The sequence below is a fragment of the Cyanistes caeruleus genome, chromosome 18, assembly GCF_971803275.1.
Source record: "Cyanistes caeruleus chromosome 18, bCyaCae1.hap1.1, whole genome shotgun sequence".
Classification (NCBI taxonomy): Eukaryota; Metazoa; Chordata; class Aves; order Passeriformes; family Paridae; genus Cyanistes; species Cyanistes caeruleus.
In genome coordinates, this window is record NC_141718.1 from 7808730 (window position 1) to 7826389 (window position 17660).

The 17660-nt window shown below is 38.7% G+C and overlaps 1 protein-coding gene across 1 annotated transcript in view; it reads left to right on the forward strand.

Annotated features, from left to right (window-relative positions):
* PPIL2 (peptidylprolyl isomerase like 2) overlaps positions 1-17660 on the forward strand; it is a 66629-nt gene that overhangs the window by 24830 nt on the left and 24139 nt on the right. Inside the window, exons 9-12 of the mRNA XM_023937540.2 lie at positions 2541-2616; positions 3399-3559; positions 5112-5187; positions 6370-6476. Coding sequence (XP_023793308.1) covers positions 2541-2616; positions 3399-3559; positions 5112-5187; positions 6370-6476 — 420 coding nt within the window. The remainder of the gene's footprint in view (positions 1-2540; positions 2617-3398; positions 3560-5111; positions 5188-6369; positions 6477-17660) is intronic.

Genomic DNA, 17660 nt, shown 5'->3' on the forward strand with positions numbered 1-17660 from the left:
GGAATAAACATGTCCTAGGTGTCCTGTACAAGATGGTGCTCAAGTTTCAATTTGAGGAGCCATTTTTGAGGGACTATTCCACTGACAGAGGGAAATCTCTTCTGGGGTAGGAGTGTGGCTTGTCCTCCTTCTTGATGTGTGGTAAGACTCCTGCTTTGCAGAATCAGGAATACAAGGGACAACACTATAAACCAAACCTTTGTTTATTTCCATCGGAACATGGATGTGATGGAAGGACCTTGTACAGAGGACCTGGGTCACAGTTCTGGGGTTTGGGGTTGAGCTCTCTCAGAGGGCATATGGACAGCTGGTCTGCAAGGAGAAGAAGCTGCCCTGTGGCCTTTCTGTCATGAAATAATGGATGCACTGCCAAAGCAGGGGCTGGTGGTGATTCGGAGAGCCCTGAGAAATTCCCTGCAAGGAAAGAGGCTGTAAACATTTTGCTGGAGTTGCTCTATGCCTGTGCATAGGCCGGTTAAGCCGCACAGATGTTTGAACGAACTGTGGCTGTTAAACAGTGTGAGCTAACCTGATTTATGATACCCTGAGCATAAGCCCCTGGGTTTTATAAGGCACTGGCAGTTGTGATGTCCTTTATTTATTTTTAAACAATCAATAAATCAATAAATGAAGAAGCATTATTTAGAGGAACATCATGAAGGTATTTTCTGTTTCATTTTTACTGCTGCCTTCCCTCCTATCCATAAAAAAACAGTTTCAGTAGTCAGTCTTGCCCTTCAGCTTTGCCATGAACTGCAGACATGGATTGCTATAAATCCCTTTATCTCTTTTAATATTAATACACAGATATTTTTTCCCTTTCCTGAAAAGATAAGCAGTTCTTCCTTCCTTCACCTTTTGAGGTAGTACATTTATGTGCAGAGCAGTGATTGCTGTCTTGGAAAGCTGAAGCTCATGATTTGCTGCAGAGTATTTGGGAGCGAAAACGTTCTGTGAAAACACATGAAGTTTTTTCTCCAGACTTTCTCCATGGATCCTGTTTGCTGTCACAAAGCAAGGCTCAAAATCATCTCTATTCACATATATAAATATGTATGTAAGGTAATAAATAATAAATACACCTGAGTGCTGGTGTCAGAGGAAACAGAAAAGGCTAAAAAATAAATCCAAATTTCCTATTTTTTAGTAGTTTTATTTAAAGATTGTCTGTTTCTAAAGCAAGATCATAAAGATGTAATTTTTTGGGGCCTTTTTTTGTCTCAGTGAAGATCTATTGGAGGGGTATACTGGGACAGGAAACAATAGGAAATTGTTATCTGGTGATTAGGAAAGGGGACAGAAGAAAGCCAGGAGATCACATTGAGGTGCAGAATCACACAGCTTGATTTCATAAATGTGTTTTGGTTTTACTACCAGCAATAGAACTAAAACTGCACTCTCTGGTGGAAGCATACTATTTCAGAGATTAATGAAAGGCATAATTAGATCATTTTATAAATTATGGAGCTAGCAGCTCTGCTTGTGTTAAGCTTTACAGAGATGAAATTGTCAAACTTTTTACCAACCATGGTAGTCTGAGAAGCCTTGTTAAATTTTTTAGCATAATATATTTAATGCTATTCATGTTAGGTCATAGTTTTTTGCATAATATCTTGCATTATTTTTATCTGAACTAGAAACTATTGCATATTATTTTGTTAGTTTGATATTTTAAAGTTTGAATTGTTTTCTGTAAGATAGACTTTCCATTAGTGACTGGGTGTCCTGGGCTCATGTTTTGACCTTTTTGTGCTTGAGGAGCTTGAGGAGAAAACCTTGAAGTCATTGTAAGGAGAGGATTAAAGACTGTTTAATAATAGTATAAAGTAACCTAGATCAACAGTAGGCATTCCTTGTCTCTCTCTAGCGAAAGGTCAGAGTTCTGCAGAAAGTTGCCCAGAGATAGCATAAAGAATTACAGTTAATGGACTGTGTGTTTTTGCTGTTTTCCTCCAGTGGTCACTAAATTGAATTTTCATAATAGCTTTTTTCTCTTTTTTTCATCGTTTTTATACATAGTTCTGTGAGCACTAGTGAAAAAACCAACTGTCAAAACAGTTCTTACTGAAGAGACTTGCTCTGAGGTTTTATTTGTATTTTGTAATGCATTGCAAAAGTTCACAGAGCATGTGCAAATCAGGCCTAGGATTATAAATAGCAGGAGATAGCTGATATGCTTTTGCATAGATTTTAGACCAAAGCTCAGAACAAAGGAAAGAACCAGGGGATTGCATTGTGCTTGCTTCTCTAGGATAGGGGAGACTTGGCTGAGTTCTCTTAGTAGCTCCTGTAGGTGATATATGTGTAATATTATGTTTGGAACTGAATTCCAGATCCCTAAGGAGTCTGCTGTGAACAGACTCATTGCTGATGTTGGTTGGGGTTGATTGCTTTATATTTTTTTCATCTTTCTGTGGTTTGGGGAGTATGGAAGTTACTCTGTTTTTCCCTGCTTAATATGGTATCTGCCTAGTCTGTTGCTTGGAATATGTGCCTACCAAGGACTCTGCTACTAGTTTTTTAATTATTATTATTTTCAGGATCCAACAAACCTGGATAAGTTCAATGTCTCAAACTTCTTTCATGTTAAGAACAACATAAAAGTAATTGATCCAGGTAAGGATGAATTGAAGGTAGGCTGAGAAAACATGAACCCAAACATGCAAAATCTGAAAATGATGTTGTAGAATTGACTGTTTTCTGGAAGAACACCTCTCAGTGGTTAGCTTATTATGCTCATACCTGGTTTTTGGGTTTTTTAATCTGCTGTTGTGCAAGCATCTCTTTCCATTTACCCAATCAAAATAAGTGAGTATTATCTCAGATATGGAATACCTATTATCCAGCAAATAATAAGCATACCAGGACAGAGGACAAGTGAAACTAGTAAAAATTAAATATAATATTAAAATACTAACTAAATCAAATTTCACAATCCAGAAATCTCCTTCCACTACTGTCACATTAAATATCTGATTCTGGGATTTTTGTATCACAGACCTATCCATTCAGTGAGGAGGTGAAGGACAGAAGTTTATATTGTACCCAATTGTATTTTGTCTTTATTGTTCTATAAAAAATTTACAAGACTTGAATGGACTTAGATAATTTCTAGTGGTTTAAAATAAATTTTCTTGATAGTTGGCTTGATTTTTTTTTCTTGTACATCATATTGGCATTTATTGTGCTGTATTTTGGGATACACTGACATTAGTGTTATGCATTGCTATTTGTCACGGTGTCTGGATGAATATATGTTGTTTCTAGACCGTTTTATTTTTAAAAATGTAGCATTGATATCTGGAAAATTTTTATGTAATTAGTTATGTAATAAACTGAAGGAGAACAAAATAAAATGTTTCTTTTAATTCTGAGTGATCGAACTTTGTCTTACCTAGATGAAGAAAAAGCAAAATTAGATCCATCTTACTATTTGAAAAATACAAATACAGAGACCCGAGAGACTTTACTGGAGCTTTACAAGGAATTCAAAGGTGATGATATTTTAGCAGCTACTATGAAGGCTCCTGAAAAGAAGAAAGTGGATAAGCTAAACGCAGTAAGTTGACTTAATTTGTAGTTTGGTACTGATTGACTTCTTCAAGAATGGTAATAGTTGTTTTTCTTCTTAGAGGCCGTATTGCAGTATAAACAAACACTGCTCCTTATGTTTCCTCTCACTCAGAAATTTGTCATAGATAAAAAGATGAGAATCATATCGGGATTCCTTAGACATGCATAGTACGTGTCAGAGAGTTTCAGTTTGTTAAATCATTGCAAATGAACCTAAACATTTGAGAACTGAATCACAATAAGAAGGAAGAATCCTTATGATGTGGTTATGTATGTGTTGGCAGAACCTTTTTCTCAGGTTGTAATGTCTCACTTTGAGTTTGTTTATCATTTCTTCCTGCATTTATTGGCAGAGAGAGCTCACCTTAAGGGTAGTGCAAGTGAATCATTTCTGGTGTGGACAAATACATAAATCATCCACAACTGCTCCTCCATTTTCTTTTTCCACTGGAATGCAGGCTTTAGTGGAATATTTTAAAGGATGTTCTTCCAGGTGCATATTCATGGTTGTCAAGAGAAACAATTAATCTGTATCTAGATTTCCTACATCAAAGGCTATTTGAAATGGGAAAGAGAGAGTATTCTTCTGTCCTTAAATAATTCTGGGATGTATGTGCTTAGTTGCTTTGATTACATTTACCTGAAAACTAACAGCAGTGCAGCACACAGCTTTTAATGAGGGGGCTTAGAGAAGATTAGGGAATGTATGTGACCACAGAGTAGGATCACAAATGCCCCCTCTTTGGGACATTGTAGTGTTACAATAAAAACTGATACATATATAAGAAGAAGAAAAAAGAGGGCAGAGGTAAGGATGAGCTCTACAATGTTGGGGAGTCAGGTTGTCAGTTTATGATGTGGATGGGCATAGCTGTAAACCTGCTTAGGATGCAGTGAAACCTTAGGGAATGAGCATTGACCTGGCCTGGACTCTTTACAGGCATTTCCCTGGAGCTGCTGAACATGTCTCTGAGTTTATTAGATCTTTGCAATTTACTACAAAATCCATGTGTGACGTTAATGTTTCCCTTCTGTAGAATTACAGAGCTCAAAATAGACCTTGGGAACCATGGGATGGTGCCTGTGCACACAGCAGGGCCAGCTGTGGGAGGGGCTGGTTTGCTCTCCCCTACAGTAGCTCTGTGGTTCACAGTATTTTCCTTCCACTCAGCAGCACTAGCACTGGAGACTTCTACAGATGTCCTGGCAGAAATACTCCTTGCCTCTCTCCATCCATGGACATAGAAATAAATTCTGATAACAGAATCTTTGCATAGCGATGTATTAGACTGTAGTGGAAGCATTAAGCCCCTTTGGCTCAGCGCATGAGCAGCCTTAACTACAGTTTCATCAGAGCAAATGTGGGCAACAGATGGAGAATTATCACTGCACTGGGTGTTTGTTTCTTTCAGCAGCAGCTAAACCAGATAGCCTTCAGTAGGATGGCATTTCTGTGTTTCTAATGCCTATATAGTATCTTTGGTAGATAAATTCTAAGATCTAATGTCTTTTTCTCTTGCTTTTTCCTCTGCAAACAGGCTCACTATTCCACTGGAGCTGTAAGTGCTTCCTTCACCTCCACTGCAATGGTGCCTGAAACTACCCACGAAGCAGGTACCAGAACTACGTACCTACAAATTGTTGATTCATTTCTAAGATTCAAAGTGTGCTCCTTAGCACACATACATTTATGAGGACTGAAGGAATTAATTGGTAATTGGTCAGTGCTGATGCCATGGAAATGTATTCCCTGACCAGATATATCCTTACTTTCCAGTGAGGTTGTTCTGAAAATACTGGAGCAATTATGATCAAGCTTTGGCTTTGAATAACAGTTACTTCTTTTGAACCAAAATTAATGAGACATTTTCTATGCCCAGGGATGACAAATTGACATATCCCCTTTTCTAAGTTAGGAATTAAATATAATATCTCCTCAGATACCATGCAAAACCTTGCCCACTTTTTTGGCCTACCTCACTATTAGAACAACAGCAAAGTTTGTGACGGTAACTTTTAGTTTACTGATTTTCACACAAAAATATATTTTAATACAGTAAAGTTTTCCCTTTATTCTCCAGCCTAAACACAAACGTATAATATTTACTTAGTGTGGATGTTAATTAAATAGCTGAGTCATTAGTATTTCTAGTTGAGAAAGTTGGGCACTAAAATTTAGATTGCACATATTTACGCAAAGATTGAGTACATTGCTAAAACTATGTTTGTCAAATTCAGTTCCTTTACTTGGTAAGCTACAGTGATTTGAAAGTGACTGAGTACAGAAAATATCTCACTAACTGGACATTTTGACAAAATGGAAATGGAAACATCATAGATTGATCATTTGGTTTGACTTACCAGTAATGTCTCCAGTAACAGCTTCAGTTGTTTTCAGAACTGGGTAGGTTTCTGTATGTCAGCAGTTTGTGGTTGACTGATGAATACCTGCTTGGCTTCCAGGATTGACAAGAAGTAATTTGGGTTCGAAGTAGTATTTGTGGTTGGTAGACATTCCTTGAAAATTATAGTTTGTAATACTGAATGCTTCTGGGATTTAAAGTATACATTATTTGGTTGGTTCTCAAAGAGTTGGTGGTTTACTATAATGGAAAGTTTTTTGCACAGAGATTAATGCAAGGTTATCATAGATAAATTGCAGAGTAGGATCCTCAAGACCTAGTACCACAGGAGAAGAGGTCAGACAGTAGGTTCTATGAATTGTGTACTGATGATTTCTAAAGATCAGTGAGCAAGCTTACGGAGAGCTAATTACTGTCTTTTGCTTTGATGTAGCTGCTATTGAAGAAGATGTTGTGAGATACCAATATGTGAAGAAGAAGGGATATGTGCGACTTCACACTAATAAAGGAGACCTAAACTTGGAGCTGCACTGTGACATGGTACTGTGCCCCATAAGATGAATTTCTTAGATAAAAACCAGAATTGGAGCTGGCAGTGGAAATGTGTTTATATATATATATATATATTTTTACACTATATGTGTAAGTGCTCTCTGTGAGTAGTCCCATCATTTTAGTGGACTACCTACAATATGCCAAGGTACATGTTTAGAGCTTTGAAGGGTCATGATTAATGACCCAAACAATGACCAGGAAGGAGGAGAGCAAAGAGAAGGCTGAGCACAGTGAGGAGGGAATAATCCAATGTTACACAGCAGCTTACTGGCAGAACCAGGAAAGGAACCTCACTGAAACCAAGAGTAGTCTGTCAGTCTGAGTTCATGTAGTTAAGATCCCCAGAAATGGTTAGATTTGTTTCTAAAGCCTAAGCTTTAAAGAACAAACCTAAATGAAAACTTTAAATCATGTTCTTACTTCCTGTTGTCCCAGTTCTTAAAGTTCACGTTTTCAAACACCTTCCCTTTGCCATTAAGAGAAGTTCATTTTAAAAGAACAACAGACTGGAGCTTTTTATAGTCTATACAGTCTGATTCTGGGAGAAATCAGTGGCTCTTAAAATAATAAACATGTCAAGGCTTCTGATAGATGAATGAGTTGTGGCGACAATGATGTCTTAAACGTCACTGCTTGACGTTGGGTAGTGTGTTTGTTTATTTATTTGTACAGCCACTTCTATAAAAGGAAAAAGAGTTTTCAAACCTTTGATGGTTTACTGAGATTTTTGTCTCAGGATATTACAGGCCTGAAAGTTGGTATTTTAAAAAGTTGAAGGATGTGAATAGGGGTTTAAATGGTAAAATTTGTGTTTCTTGTGAGCCTCACAATGCTTAAGGGCAGTAGTGCTGGGTAGGAGCTGGGGTGCCTGCTGTGAAATCCAGCTGTACTGGGAGAATGCATCCATTTTTGTGTGCAAGGAAGAAAAAGGAGCAAACAGCATAAGCCTTCTGGCTTTTCCTTCCTTTCTCTCACGTGAGTAAGAAGCAAGATATGTGTAAACATCTCAAGCTGATCTATGCAAACAGCATGAAAATCTCTACAGCAGCGTATAGTGTTAGTAATTCTGTAGGTCTCTGTCATCCCTACAGGTGTTTTCCATGCTCTGAAATAGTAACACTGTAATAAGGCAAAAAGCAGAGGATGTGAGTACAGCAATATTTAGGGGAAGTGGCAGAACGAGCAGCTTGCATTGAATCATTTGTTTTGCCATATGTTCTCAAACTGGCTCCTGGCTAAAGCAGGCTGATTGCAGCTATTCTTATCAGCGTGGGCTTTTTGGCCACATGTATGACCAGTGTCACTCAGTCCTGAGGACCCAGGCTCAATTGCTCATTATAAACTTCCTGTATGATATCTATTGTGTTTCCTATTCCCGTGAATTCCTATTAATCCACCTTTCACACACAAAGTTTCTTCATGCACACCCTGGAAGTGTGTGCTGTTTTACACAACCAGACATGCTCCAACACTGGCCTTCAGCCATCTGTTCCTTCGTGTCGATTAAATCTGTGTGAATTTAGCAGACCTTTGGCACTGAATATGTTTAGAATAAACAGGAAAAACTTGCTGCTGTAGGGAGGTTTTCACAACATCCACCTTAGGTTATCATCCTAGGTCTGTGAAATCGGTTCTTTCCAGGTGGTATTTGTTTTTCTCCCTTTACTAAATAAGGAATTTGTGCTTCTGACTTTGGTTTTCCTGAATCACACTGAGGTCAGCTCAGTGCAGACAGAGCAAACATCTTACAAACATATAGCACATACATAGGTCACAAACATATGCACAAATCAGCTACAATGAATCTATTGAGACTGTAAAGATCAACGTAGAAAATAGGGAAGGGACAAAATCTAAACATTGTTCAACACTTCCAGTTCACCCTGCTTGTGAATATGCGTGGCAATAGTCTTAATCATATGCCAAGTTTTTATCAGCTTTTCTGCCTTATCCAGTGCAAAGGCTGGACCAGTCCTGGGAGCTAATTGGAGCTGGTTTATATACAGAATTTGGTTTTCCTGTCAAAGTGTACAGTGTGGGAAAGGTCCTTGAATGCAGTCTGGAGGAACAGGACTATACCATAATGCTCACTCAAATTAAACTGCACAGTTGTTTTTTTTAATTGCTGAGGGATATCCTGCACTCTGGTTATTACAGAAGCCACCCTGGCAGTGATCATAATTTCACTACTGCAAATATTTGATTGTGAAATGTTTAAGGAAGCTCCAGGATAAAGTTGCCATATAAATTTGACAAATATCTGTGTCTGGAGGCAGGACTTGCAACATTTAAATTACAATTTAAAACAATTTAACAATTTTTATGGTTTAGATTTCACTACATACTTTGAGGTGAACTCTCCTCACTAAAATAGAGAGCAGCAAATGACATACTTGCTCTCTTAGATTACTGAATTTTCAGTTAGATTTTCATGCCTCTTGTCTGTATTTAAGCAAAATATTCCTGCAGTTGTGCTGTCAGCAGTCTGCACTGCTTCTAAAATCTGCCCAGTATCTGTTGGCTTCAATACTCTCCTTGGGTGCTCATTCCCTACCCCTTCACAGCTCTGTTGTCTCCTTTCTTTCCCATTTTTTTTTGAGTTATTTGCCAGTATGGATTGTTTGTAGCTCAGTCTATATGTACATGTGGAAATCTTTGTTTAAAAATAAATATAGGGTTCTTCATATACAAGTACTCTAAGGTGCCAGTGAATAAGATTGATAGTGATGAAATTCTTCCTAGCACCAAAAACCTAATCAAGAAATGTTTTGTATTGATCCAGGGCAGGAAGTCAGTGTTGCAGTGTGATTGAAGTCATCAGTTACTTTGTGACAAGTTTCAAAAAGAGCATGAAATAGGACTAGAATCCAGGTATTTTCAGTGTTTTGAGATCGCTTGTTCAGAGCACCAGTAAACTTCACTCAGATTCCAGAAGAATGGTGTGTGGTTTCAATCATTGACCTGAAAAAAGGCAATAAAAAGACTTTGGAAGATAAGCTGGATTTTTTTTCCCACCCTTTTGAATTTGTGCCTCAGATGAGTAAAGGTACTGTTTCTCTTGGGATCATAGCAGTGTGCCTACTGCTTTTTTTTGGTCCTTTGTTTTTCTCCCAGTTGTCTTATTTAGATACAGTATGTTCCTCCTGATGGGGACTGATCAGATGGCCATTTGTAGGGACATTTTCCAGGAAGCTGAGTTCAGCTGCACATAAGCAACATTTGTTGTATACACTAATTGGATAAAAATTTACAAAAATTCTATTTGCCAGAAGTAATTCTGGCAAGTACAGGAGATTTAACAATATCCAACAAGTGTTATTCTGTCAGTTCTAGTCCTATACATGTCAAACATAAATTCTGAAGAAATAACTGATGAAAAGCCATGCATATCACTGAACTTCTTGTATTTTATTTACTGTGATTTTTCTAGTCTTCTCAAGTTCTTTCAGTTGCTTTAAATCAGGATGCTGCTGGGAACAACAGCATATTATCCATGTGTATTCTGCTGTATTAGTAACTATAGTGATGGAGTTTTACCTTGTAGGTGGTGGAGCAGCCATTTTTAAAAATATATAACATATAAATAAATATGTAAATGTAATGCTCCAGAAGACCCTGTCAAAATGATGAACATGTGGTTTGATGTTCTAGCTCCCTTCTCTGCTGGGTGAGTCCTCTGCACACAAGTGGGATGATGATCTGGTGTTTCAACACATACCAAGAGCTGTAATCAAATACTAATCTGTAGATGCCACAACAGGTTTTATAAATTCACTTCTCTCTCAGGTTTAGTACTTTAAGGTTTATAAGGGCAAGATGGCAAAACAAAGCAGAATGTGAGATGGATTTCAAAGCTCTATCTGACACTCCACAAATGCTTTTTGAGGTTTTAGGGCCTAGCAAACACTGCTTAATGATGATGTCTTGGCATAGCTTTCCGAAGAAGCCGTTACTCTACAAACATTGGTGGCTTAATCTTTTTAGGCCCTCTGACCTGTTAAATATGCCTGTGATCTATAAATGTGTAATCCAGCCCCTGTTCTTTGAAATCATCTCTCCTTTTGTGTGAGGGACTGTTCTGAAGATCAGAAGCCTGTAAACTTCTTATCCATTTCCAATGGCAAAGAAGTGACTTGCTGAAAAAATCCCTTGACCTCTTGGCATGATGAGGTTCTCCAGTGTTCCTGAATCTCACATTTTCTTTCTGATTTAAACCTCCATTCTACTTGCTTTCTGTCAACATGATATTGGCTCTGTCTGGGAAATAACTGGCTGCTGTTTTACCAGTATCTGTTCATTTGGTAATAGAATTGGAGGGATGAAGTACAGTGGTCTTGGTATGGTTGTAATGGCTTATTTCATAATTTTTTATCAAAATAGGCCATTATAATAGGAAGAGCTGCAACTCTCAACTTTGGGAGTTCTTGTCAACAGAAACTAAGAACAAACTAAGCTATGTTTTTCCAGTAGAAGAGCTGGATATGTTTTTAAAAAATTTTTGTTAGGAATAATGATGTTACTTCATGGTGTGTTTTTTCCTCCAAGGGGTATAATAGCAGACAGATCTACTGCTCTTTGAGAGTAGGTTGGCTCTGCACAGCTGTCTGGATGAACTAGGTTGTTCTAAGTGATTGGAAGCTGATATTTTAATAGTTTTAACTTTAGGGGCATAACACCCTGTCCTGGTTTAACTCCAGTCTGCAACTAAGCCCCACAGAGCCACTCACTCACTCCCCAATCAATGGGATGGGGGAGAGGATCAGAAAAGGGGAAAACTTACAGGCTGAGGTAAAAGCAGTTTAACAAGTAAAGCAAGAGCTGCACACACAACCAGAGCAAAATAAGGAATTAATTCACCACTTCTCAAGGGCAAGTAGATGTTCAGCCATCCCCAGGAAAGCTGGGCTCCATCACCACTATGTTTACTTGGGAAGACAAACATCATCCTTTTGAATGTCCCTCTTTCCTCCTTATTCCCACAGCTTTATATGCTGAGCCACCTCTCCATGAACCTGTCCTTGCTGCCCTGGGCTGTCTGTGTGTTTTCCTGGCAGCCTTTTGCACTGAGTAATTGGTGGAAAGCCATTTTGCACATTTGGACCCTTCCTGCCTTCCCAGCTGCCCTGGCAAGCTGGATCTGGGAAGTGAATTGATTGTTATTGGATCATGCCCCTTGATTTCTGACATTTGCAGACATGAGGTGTGGGCATCCCATACCAGCTGTGTCTGCCACTTAGTGATCCCAAACCCAAGGATGAGGTGGGTGGTTTGGAGTTACACAGCTGCTGCTCTTCATCTTTCTCTGACGTGTTTCTTGTTTGTACCTTGGCTGCTCGGATGAGAGCAGGGTGACCTTGGGAGGCTGACAGCTACCAGAGCTTCCCTGTCTAGCGTGGAAATTGTTACAGGTTGCAGCTTCTGAAAATGTGGAGTTTATGTGCAGGCAGCTGCAGATTGATGAGATGCCAGGGAGCCACTGTGGGACCTGCGTTACTCCAAGTTTTAAGCTGCTGGAGATTGCTTGAGCAATTAAAGTTGCATCCTCATTTAGACTGTACCCACTTGTGCTGTCCTGCTTACTAGTGCATCCTCATCAGCACCCAGCCCTGCACTTTGCTTGTCTGACAAGCTCTTTAACCCTTGGGTGATGATAAATTTGGAGGGGGCAGTGAGGTGGGGAGAGGATTGTTTTCTTTTCTACCACTGCAGTAAATATAAGTTAGAGGAAAAGTAGCAACTGTGGCTGCCTCTGGACAGCTAGTAGTTAACATTGACAAATTAGATGAGTGAATTAGATGCCTTGTTTAGTTTGAGTTGTGCTCAGCTAAACTGATTGATTGTCCCTGTGTTTGCAAAAATGTGAGAAGTAAAACTGAAGTGTGTCATCTTTTTACTGGCATCTTGTCTAAGCTGAGCATCTTGCTTAGACTTCAGAAAAGTTTTCGGTAACATCATGAACGTCAGTATTGTAGAAGAAATGCCTTTTAAAAGTGAAATTTAGCTATCTGCTGAAGTCTTTGCTAAATAGCTGATTAAATTACAGTGAGTTTCTGCATAATGAGAATGCATTAATTCTGCTCTTTGTTCTAAGCAAACTTGGAGGCTTTGAGGTAGCGAAATAGGCAAATGTTTGCTATCAAGTCAGCAATCTATTTCCCAGGGCATAGTTAGCTTGTTCTGGTTCTTTTTATTATCAGTAGGAGTCTGGTTGAGGGTTTTACCCCACGGTGCCCCAGTGCTTTCATGTCTCCCAGTGCTCACTCTCTGGAACTGTGCTCTTCTGATCACAGATCACAAATTGCCTGAACACGTTTGCTCTTGGTATAGCCAGACTGAGAATTGTGTCCATTAGATGAACCGTGGCCTTCTTGAGCTGAACCACCATAGGCAGCTGTTGTTTGCCACCATCACCTGTCACTGGCTCAGTCCCTCTCACACTGGGGAACTGTTAGCAGGAAAGTGGAGCTGGCAGGGAGTGGTGTTTAGGTCTGGAATAAACGTTTCTCCTGCAGAAAATGTCATGGGCTTCCCACAGTGAAATTCTTCCCATGCTCTTGCAGCGGGTTTTGTGGAGTTTTGGGTTTTCTTGTGCCTCTTGCTGTGAAACAAATGGAATGTGCTCATAGTTCATTGGTGCAGAGTGAAACGGGGTGGTTTAAATGGCTTTCCAGAACAGTACTGGACACTGAAACATGTACATGTTTCTTTCCATGGCTTAGAGAAGGGAACAGACACTTGTACCTGATAGATGGTGACTCCTGAAATTGTACCATTGCATTTAGCTCTAAGTCCCAAATCCAAGCTTTTATTGCTGAGTTCTTTTCTGTTTGATGGGTAGGCTGAGTACTACAGATTGAAAGGTAGGGGGGAAACTGAGTTTAAACCTTACCAAATCACCTCTTTATGGGCTCATGCATTAGAAGAGTTGCTGAATGAACAATTACAAGATTGAAAATTCTCTGTGTTCAAGTACGTAAATGGATTAAAGCAAAACAAAATCCACCTTGCATTTTAAAGAAGATCTGTGTTAAGAAAATGGAAGGCTTCGTTTGAAGCTTTAGAAATTTCCATCACTAGTTCATGCCTCTTAGTAGCAGAAATCTGGCATTTGTATGATAAGATGAAGGCTGTAGAATGCAATTTTAATTTGAGAGGAATGAGCTTTTCATTATTTCCTGCTTTGAAACATAGGGTTAATGAGCATATAGCAAGGCTCTGTAGTTTAGTGCCACTACTACAGTTCATCCAATTTAGAGAGAAAAAAAGAAATAAAAGGGAAGTGGAATTAGCACAAGAAAATTATACAGATGTGCAAATGACAGCTTCTGAATGCTTAGTGTGAAATTTCCCTTCAAGGTTCATGCACATCCTCAAGGGATGGAGCATTTTGAAATGATTAGCTCTTCACATAGTAAAGCCTTTTTCCTTGCAGTCATGGCAACAACTCAGGAGCTCTCCCCTCTTTCCCCATCTCCCGCACCTTGGCAACAGGAGTGCTGCAGGTTTTTCATCTCCTGTTTGGCTTTTTGCTGTCCAGTACAGATTCTGAGTTAAGGTAACTTCTACAAATGTAATGACCCATTGTAATAAAGAGAAAGGACAGCTGCAGACTGAGAAATCAGATAGGGACCTGGCTTGGTTGGTCCCACCCTTCAGGTGTCGGGTTGCAGCAGCAGAGATGAATTTTACCTGGCTTGGAGCCACCCTTGCTGGCAAAATGGAAACTGAAATTGGCTCAGATAAAATCTGCATTTATCCTAGAAGCTTGTAGTAAGCAGTCAGGGCTTTTTTCTGTTTTGCTTTGGTTTTCTAAATTGTATATTCCTTTTTTCAGTGTTCTACGAGTATCATGCTTTCACAGTGTCCTGTCACTGCTATTTTTGCAGGGTCATTGTTTGTGGCAATCTCTCTTGAACTCTGAAATTTGTCTGGGCGTAGTAACTGATAGAGTGCTCGTGTTTCCAAGCAGAGTTACCTATTAAGTGTGTTAGCTAAATGGAGACTAAAACCTACTTAAAAAACCGTTGGGCTGTGGCCCCATTAAATATATAAATATATATATATCTTTGAGCCAAGCAAAACATTTGTGGCATCTTCTGGGGTAAGTGCTCTTCTGGATTCTTGTCTCAAAGCATTTATTAAAATTTTACTGCTTGTCTTGGGTGTGAATTTTCAGCAGTTGAAAGACAGTTATCTGGCATCTACAAAATAAATAGGGAGCACAGTTGGAGCAGGTGACTCATTTTTGGTATAAATAAGATTTTTCTTCTTACTGTTTGTCATTTGGAAAGAGAAGTGTCTTTAAGCTCTAAGGACATCATAGAGACCCTGCATTCACTTACACGGTCCCAATTTGACCTAAGAAAAGGATGATTTTTCAGGGCTGTTCTACCACACTCTTTAGTCAGAAAAGCCTTCCACAAATCTTCCTTTTTAGGACTGTCAGTGCATCATTCTGAGAAGATATTGCAGTAGGTTTAAAACAGTGGATTTCATATCAAGTGGCATTTTCCCCTTGACTTCCTTACATATAGGTCTAAGTCATAGCCAGCAGAATAAAATTATTTAAGTCATTTCCTGCTGAATGTAAAAGGGATAAAGAGAGAAAAATTAGCTGTTGCTGTTGAGGCCAGTTTAAGACAAAACTAGCCAGAACTAAGAAGAGAGCCTAGAACACAGAGTCAGCGGTGAGAGAACAAAAAACCGGCATTGCCTCCTGCATTTCCAGGTGCCTTGACCATCCCCTCCTCCTTTAGAAATGGTGTGATGCAAGTGGTGTGCAGGAAGTTTCTGAAGAGAGAGAGACATCTTTGCATTCAGATACTGGGAGTCTGACATCTGCCACAAGATCTTAGATCAAATAACAAAGTCAGGTTTGTTTATGTGTATTTGTCATCAGTCTTTGTAGTTGGAACAAAGGCTTCAAAGTCTGGCCTTGTTTGTATGGTCAATGCAGAACACAACTTCAGTACTGAGGATCTGCACCTTCCCCATAAACCCCAAGCCTTTTTCTCCTGCTTTGGACAGGATGCTGCTTTAAAAAATCTCTGAAATGTGCTTGGCAGTGTGAGATTTGGCAAGAACATTAACTGCTTTAAATAAATCAGATAATCTAAGCCAGATATTCTAGATCTACTGCATGACTGAAACTGGGGTTTATTACTGATTGAATGCAAACCTTCTTATTTGTGTCTAGTAAAAAGCACTATAAAAGGTAGTGGTAATGTTGCTAAGGAACTGTTTACCTGCCAAATGTATCTCTGTGATGCATGAGGTGACCATGGGAACCAAATTGGTGGCAATTATTTAAAGAAAACCTTGCAGTGAAATGACTATTGCATGTATACTAAATATTTCTGAAGCTGCATTTGAAAAGCTTATTTCTGGGAAAGGGTGTAATAGCTAGAAATCCATTTAGAGAGAAGGCTCAGTACAGGTCTTGCATAAAAAATACATTACTAGAGCCAGTTTTTTTGATGTATAATTTACAAATCGTGTTTTGAAAATAAATAGGAAATCTGTTTTGGGTTATCAACTTTGTGCAAATTTAAAATGATTTGGTGTCCATTCCTAGGGGACCCAGTCTTTTGCCTGGTTTCATTTTTTGTAAAAAATTAATTACAGGTTTCTGTATTCCCCCTTGATAACTTATTAACTATATCTCTCTCTCCAGAGTGCTCAGCTCTCATGAGATAAAGTGCCTTAGGCTAAAAGCTGCTGATTCCATTTCTGATTCATAAAGAAATGTTTTAAATGTATTTTTGTCCTTACTGACATTTTCCATGAGTAATAACTAATAGCAAAACAATAGGATCAAGGCTGTTGTGATATTGTCTTATAAAGGAAGCATATGCTGCACAAGTGATTCCTCAGGGGTTGAATTTTACTAGAAAGATTAAGTACAAAGATGATTTTAAAGCATGTATGTTGAATTCAAAGGAAGAAGTTGGACATTTACTCTAAACATTACAACTGTAGGAAAACCTCCTGTTGCTTGATACAATTTTTATGGAATATAGTTACTTATGAGTTGCCCTCAGGATGACACCAAAGTACATGTCTTGGTGACATTCTACCATAAAGCCATTATGGTACCATTACCATTTAACTCAGTAATGAATTCAGTAGAAAATCTGAAATAGTGGCTGGTGTGAGATTAGAATTTGCTAATTTTTTTCACTTGTGGCTCTGCTGACAATTGTCATCTGAGTAATTAAGAAGGAATCATTATAGAGAATTTATAATGTCAGGTAAAATTTGTTTGAAAAATTAAGAGACAATTCAGTGTAAATAAAGAGGGTTGAGAATGATCGTGTTTCAGATGAGAAAATACAGAAAACTGAAGTTCTGTAGGTTTCCTGATGAATACTTGTATGGACTGGCTTTTCAAGAGATAGCAATTATTGCATCCTTAAATTATTATAATCAGGCTGGCCTCTTTCTTTGTTTTTAAGTCACTTCAGGTTGCATGGCTCAGTCTCTGTCCCTCAGCAGTTCCCAGACCAAGAGTGATGTCACAGCAGAGCAAAGTGAATTGGTGCCTTTCACAAAGACAAGTCTTGTGTGTGCTCACTTACAGCCGTTGCAGCTCATGCTGGGGCTTTACTTGCCAGCACATCCAACAATAAGGATGTTTTTAAGGCCTGTAAGAACTCAGTTAGATGTATTCTTCTGTAAAACTGAAATAGATTTATGCACATATTCCACAGTGGGGCTGGAAAATATGTCCAAGAATAGAAAACAGGTTGTTTCTGTACTTGTGTTTGTATGTCTGAAGGTGTTTTAGTGCTGCAGAGAAGAGAATCCATACAATTACAGTGGAAGGATGATTAGGTGGGAAAGGAAGGCTTTTCAGAAGGTACTGTTTGAATGTCATGGCTCATAAATCCACTAAATAACTTTAATTTGTGCTGTAAAAGTGAATTAGAAGTTGGCAATACATTTCACATCTTTTTTTTTTTTTTTTTTTTTTTTTTTTTTAGAATTTTGAAAACAAAATTGGTTTCTTTTATTTTTCCTTTGTCCTAGTGACTTGGGTCAGTCCCATTGTTATTTCCGAGTGGTGAGGAGGACCAAATGCTTCTCTCCCAGTTAGCTTCAATGTGCTTGCTTTGAAATGTGGAGCAGAGGAGTCAGGTTCTTTCTCACTCTGGTAAATTAACATTTTTC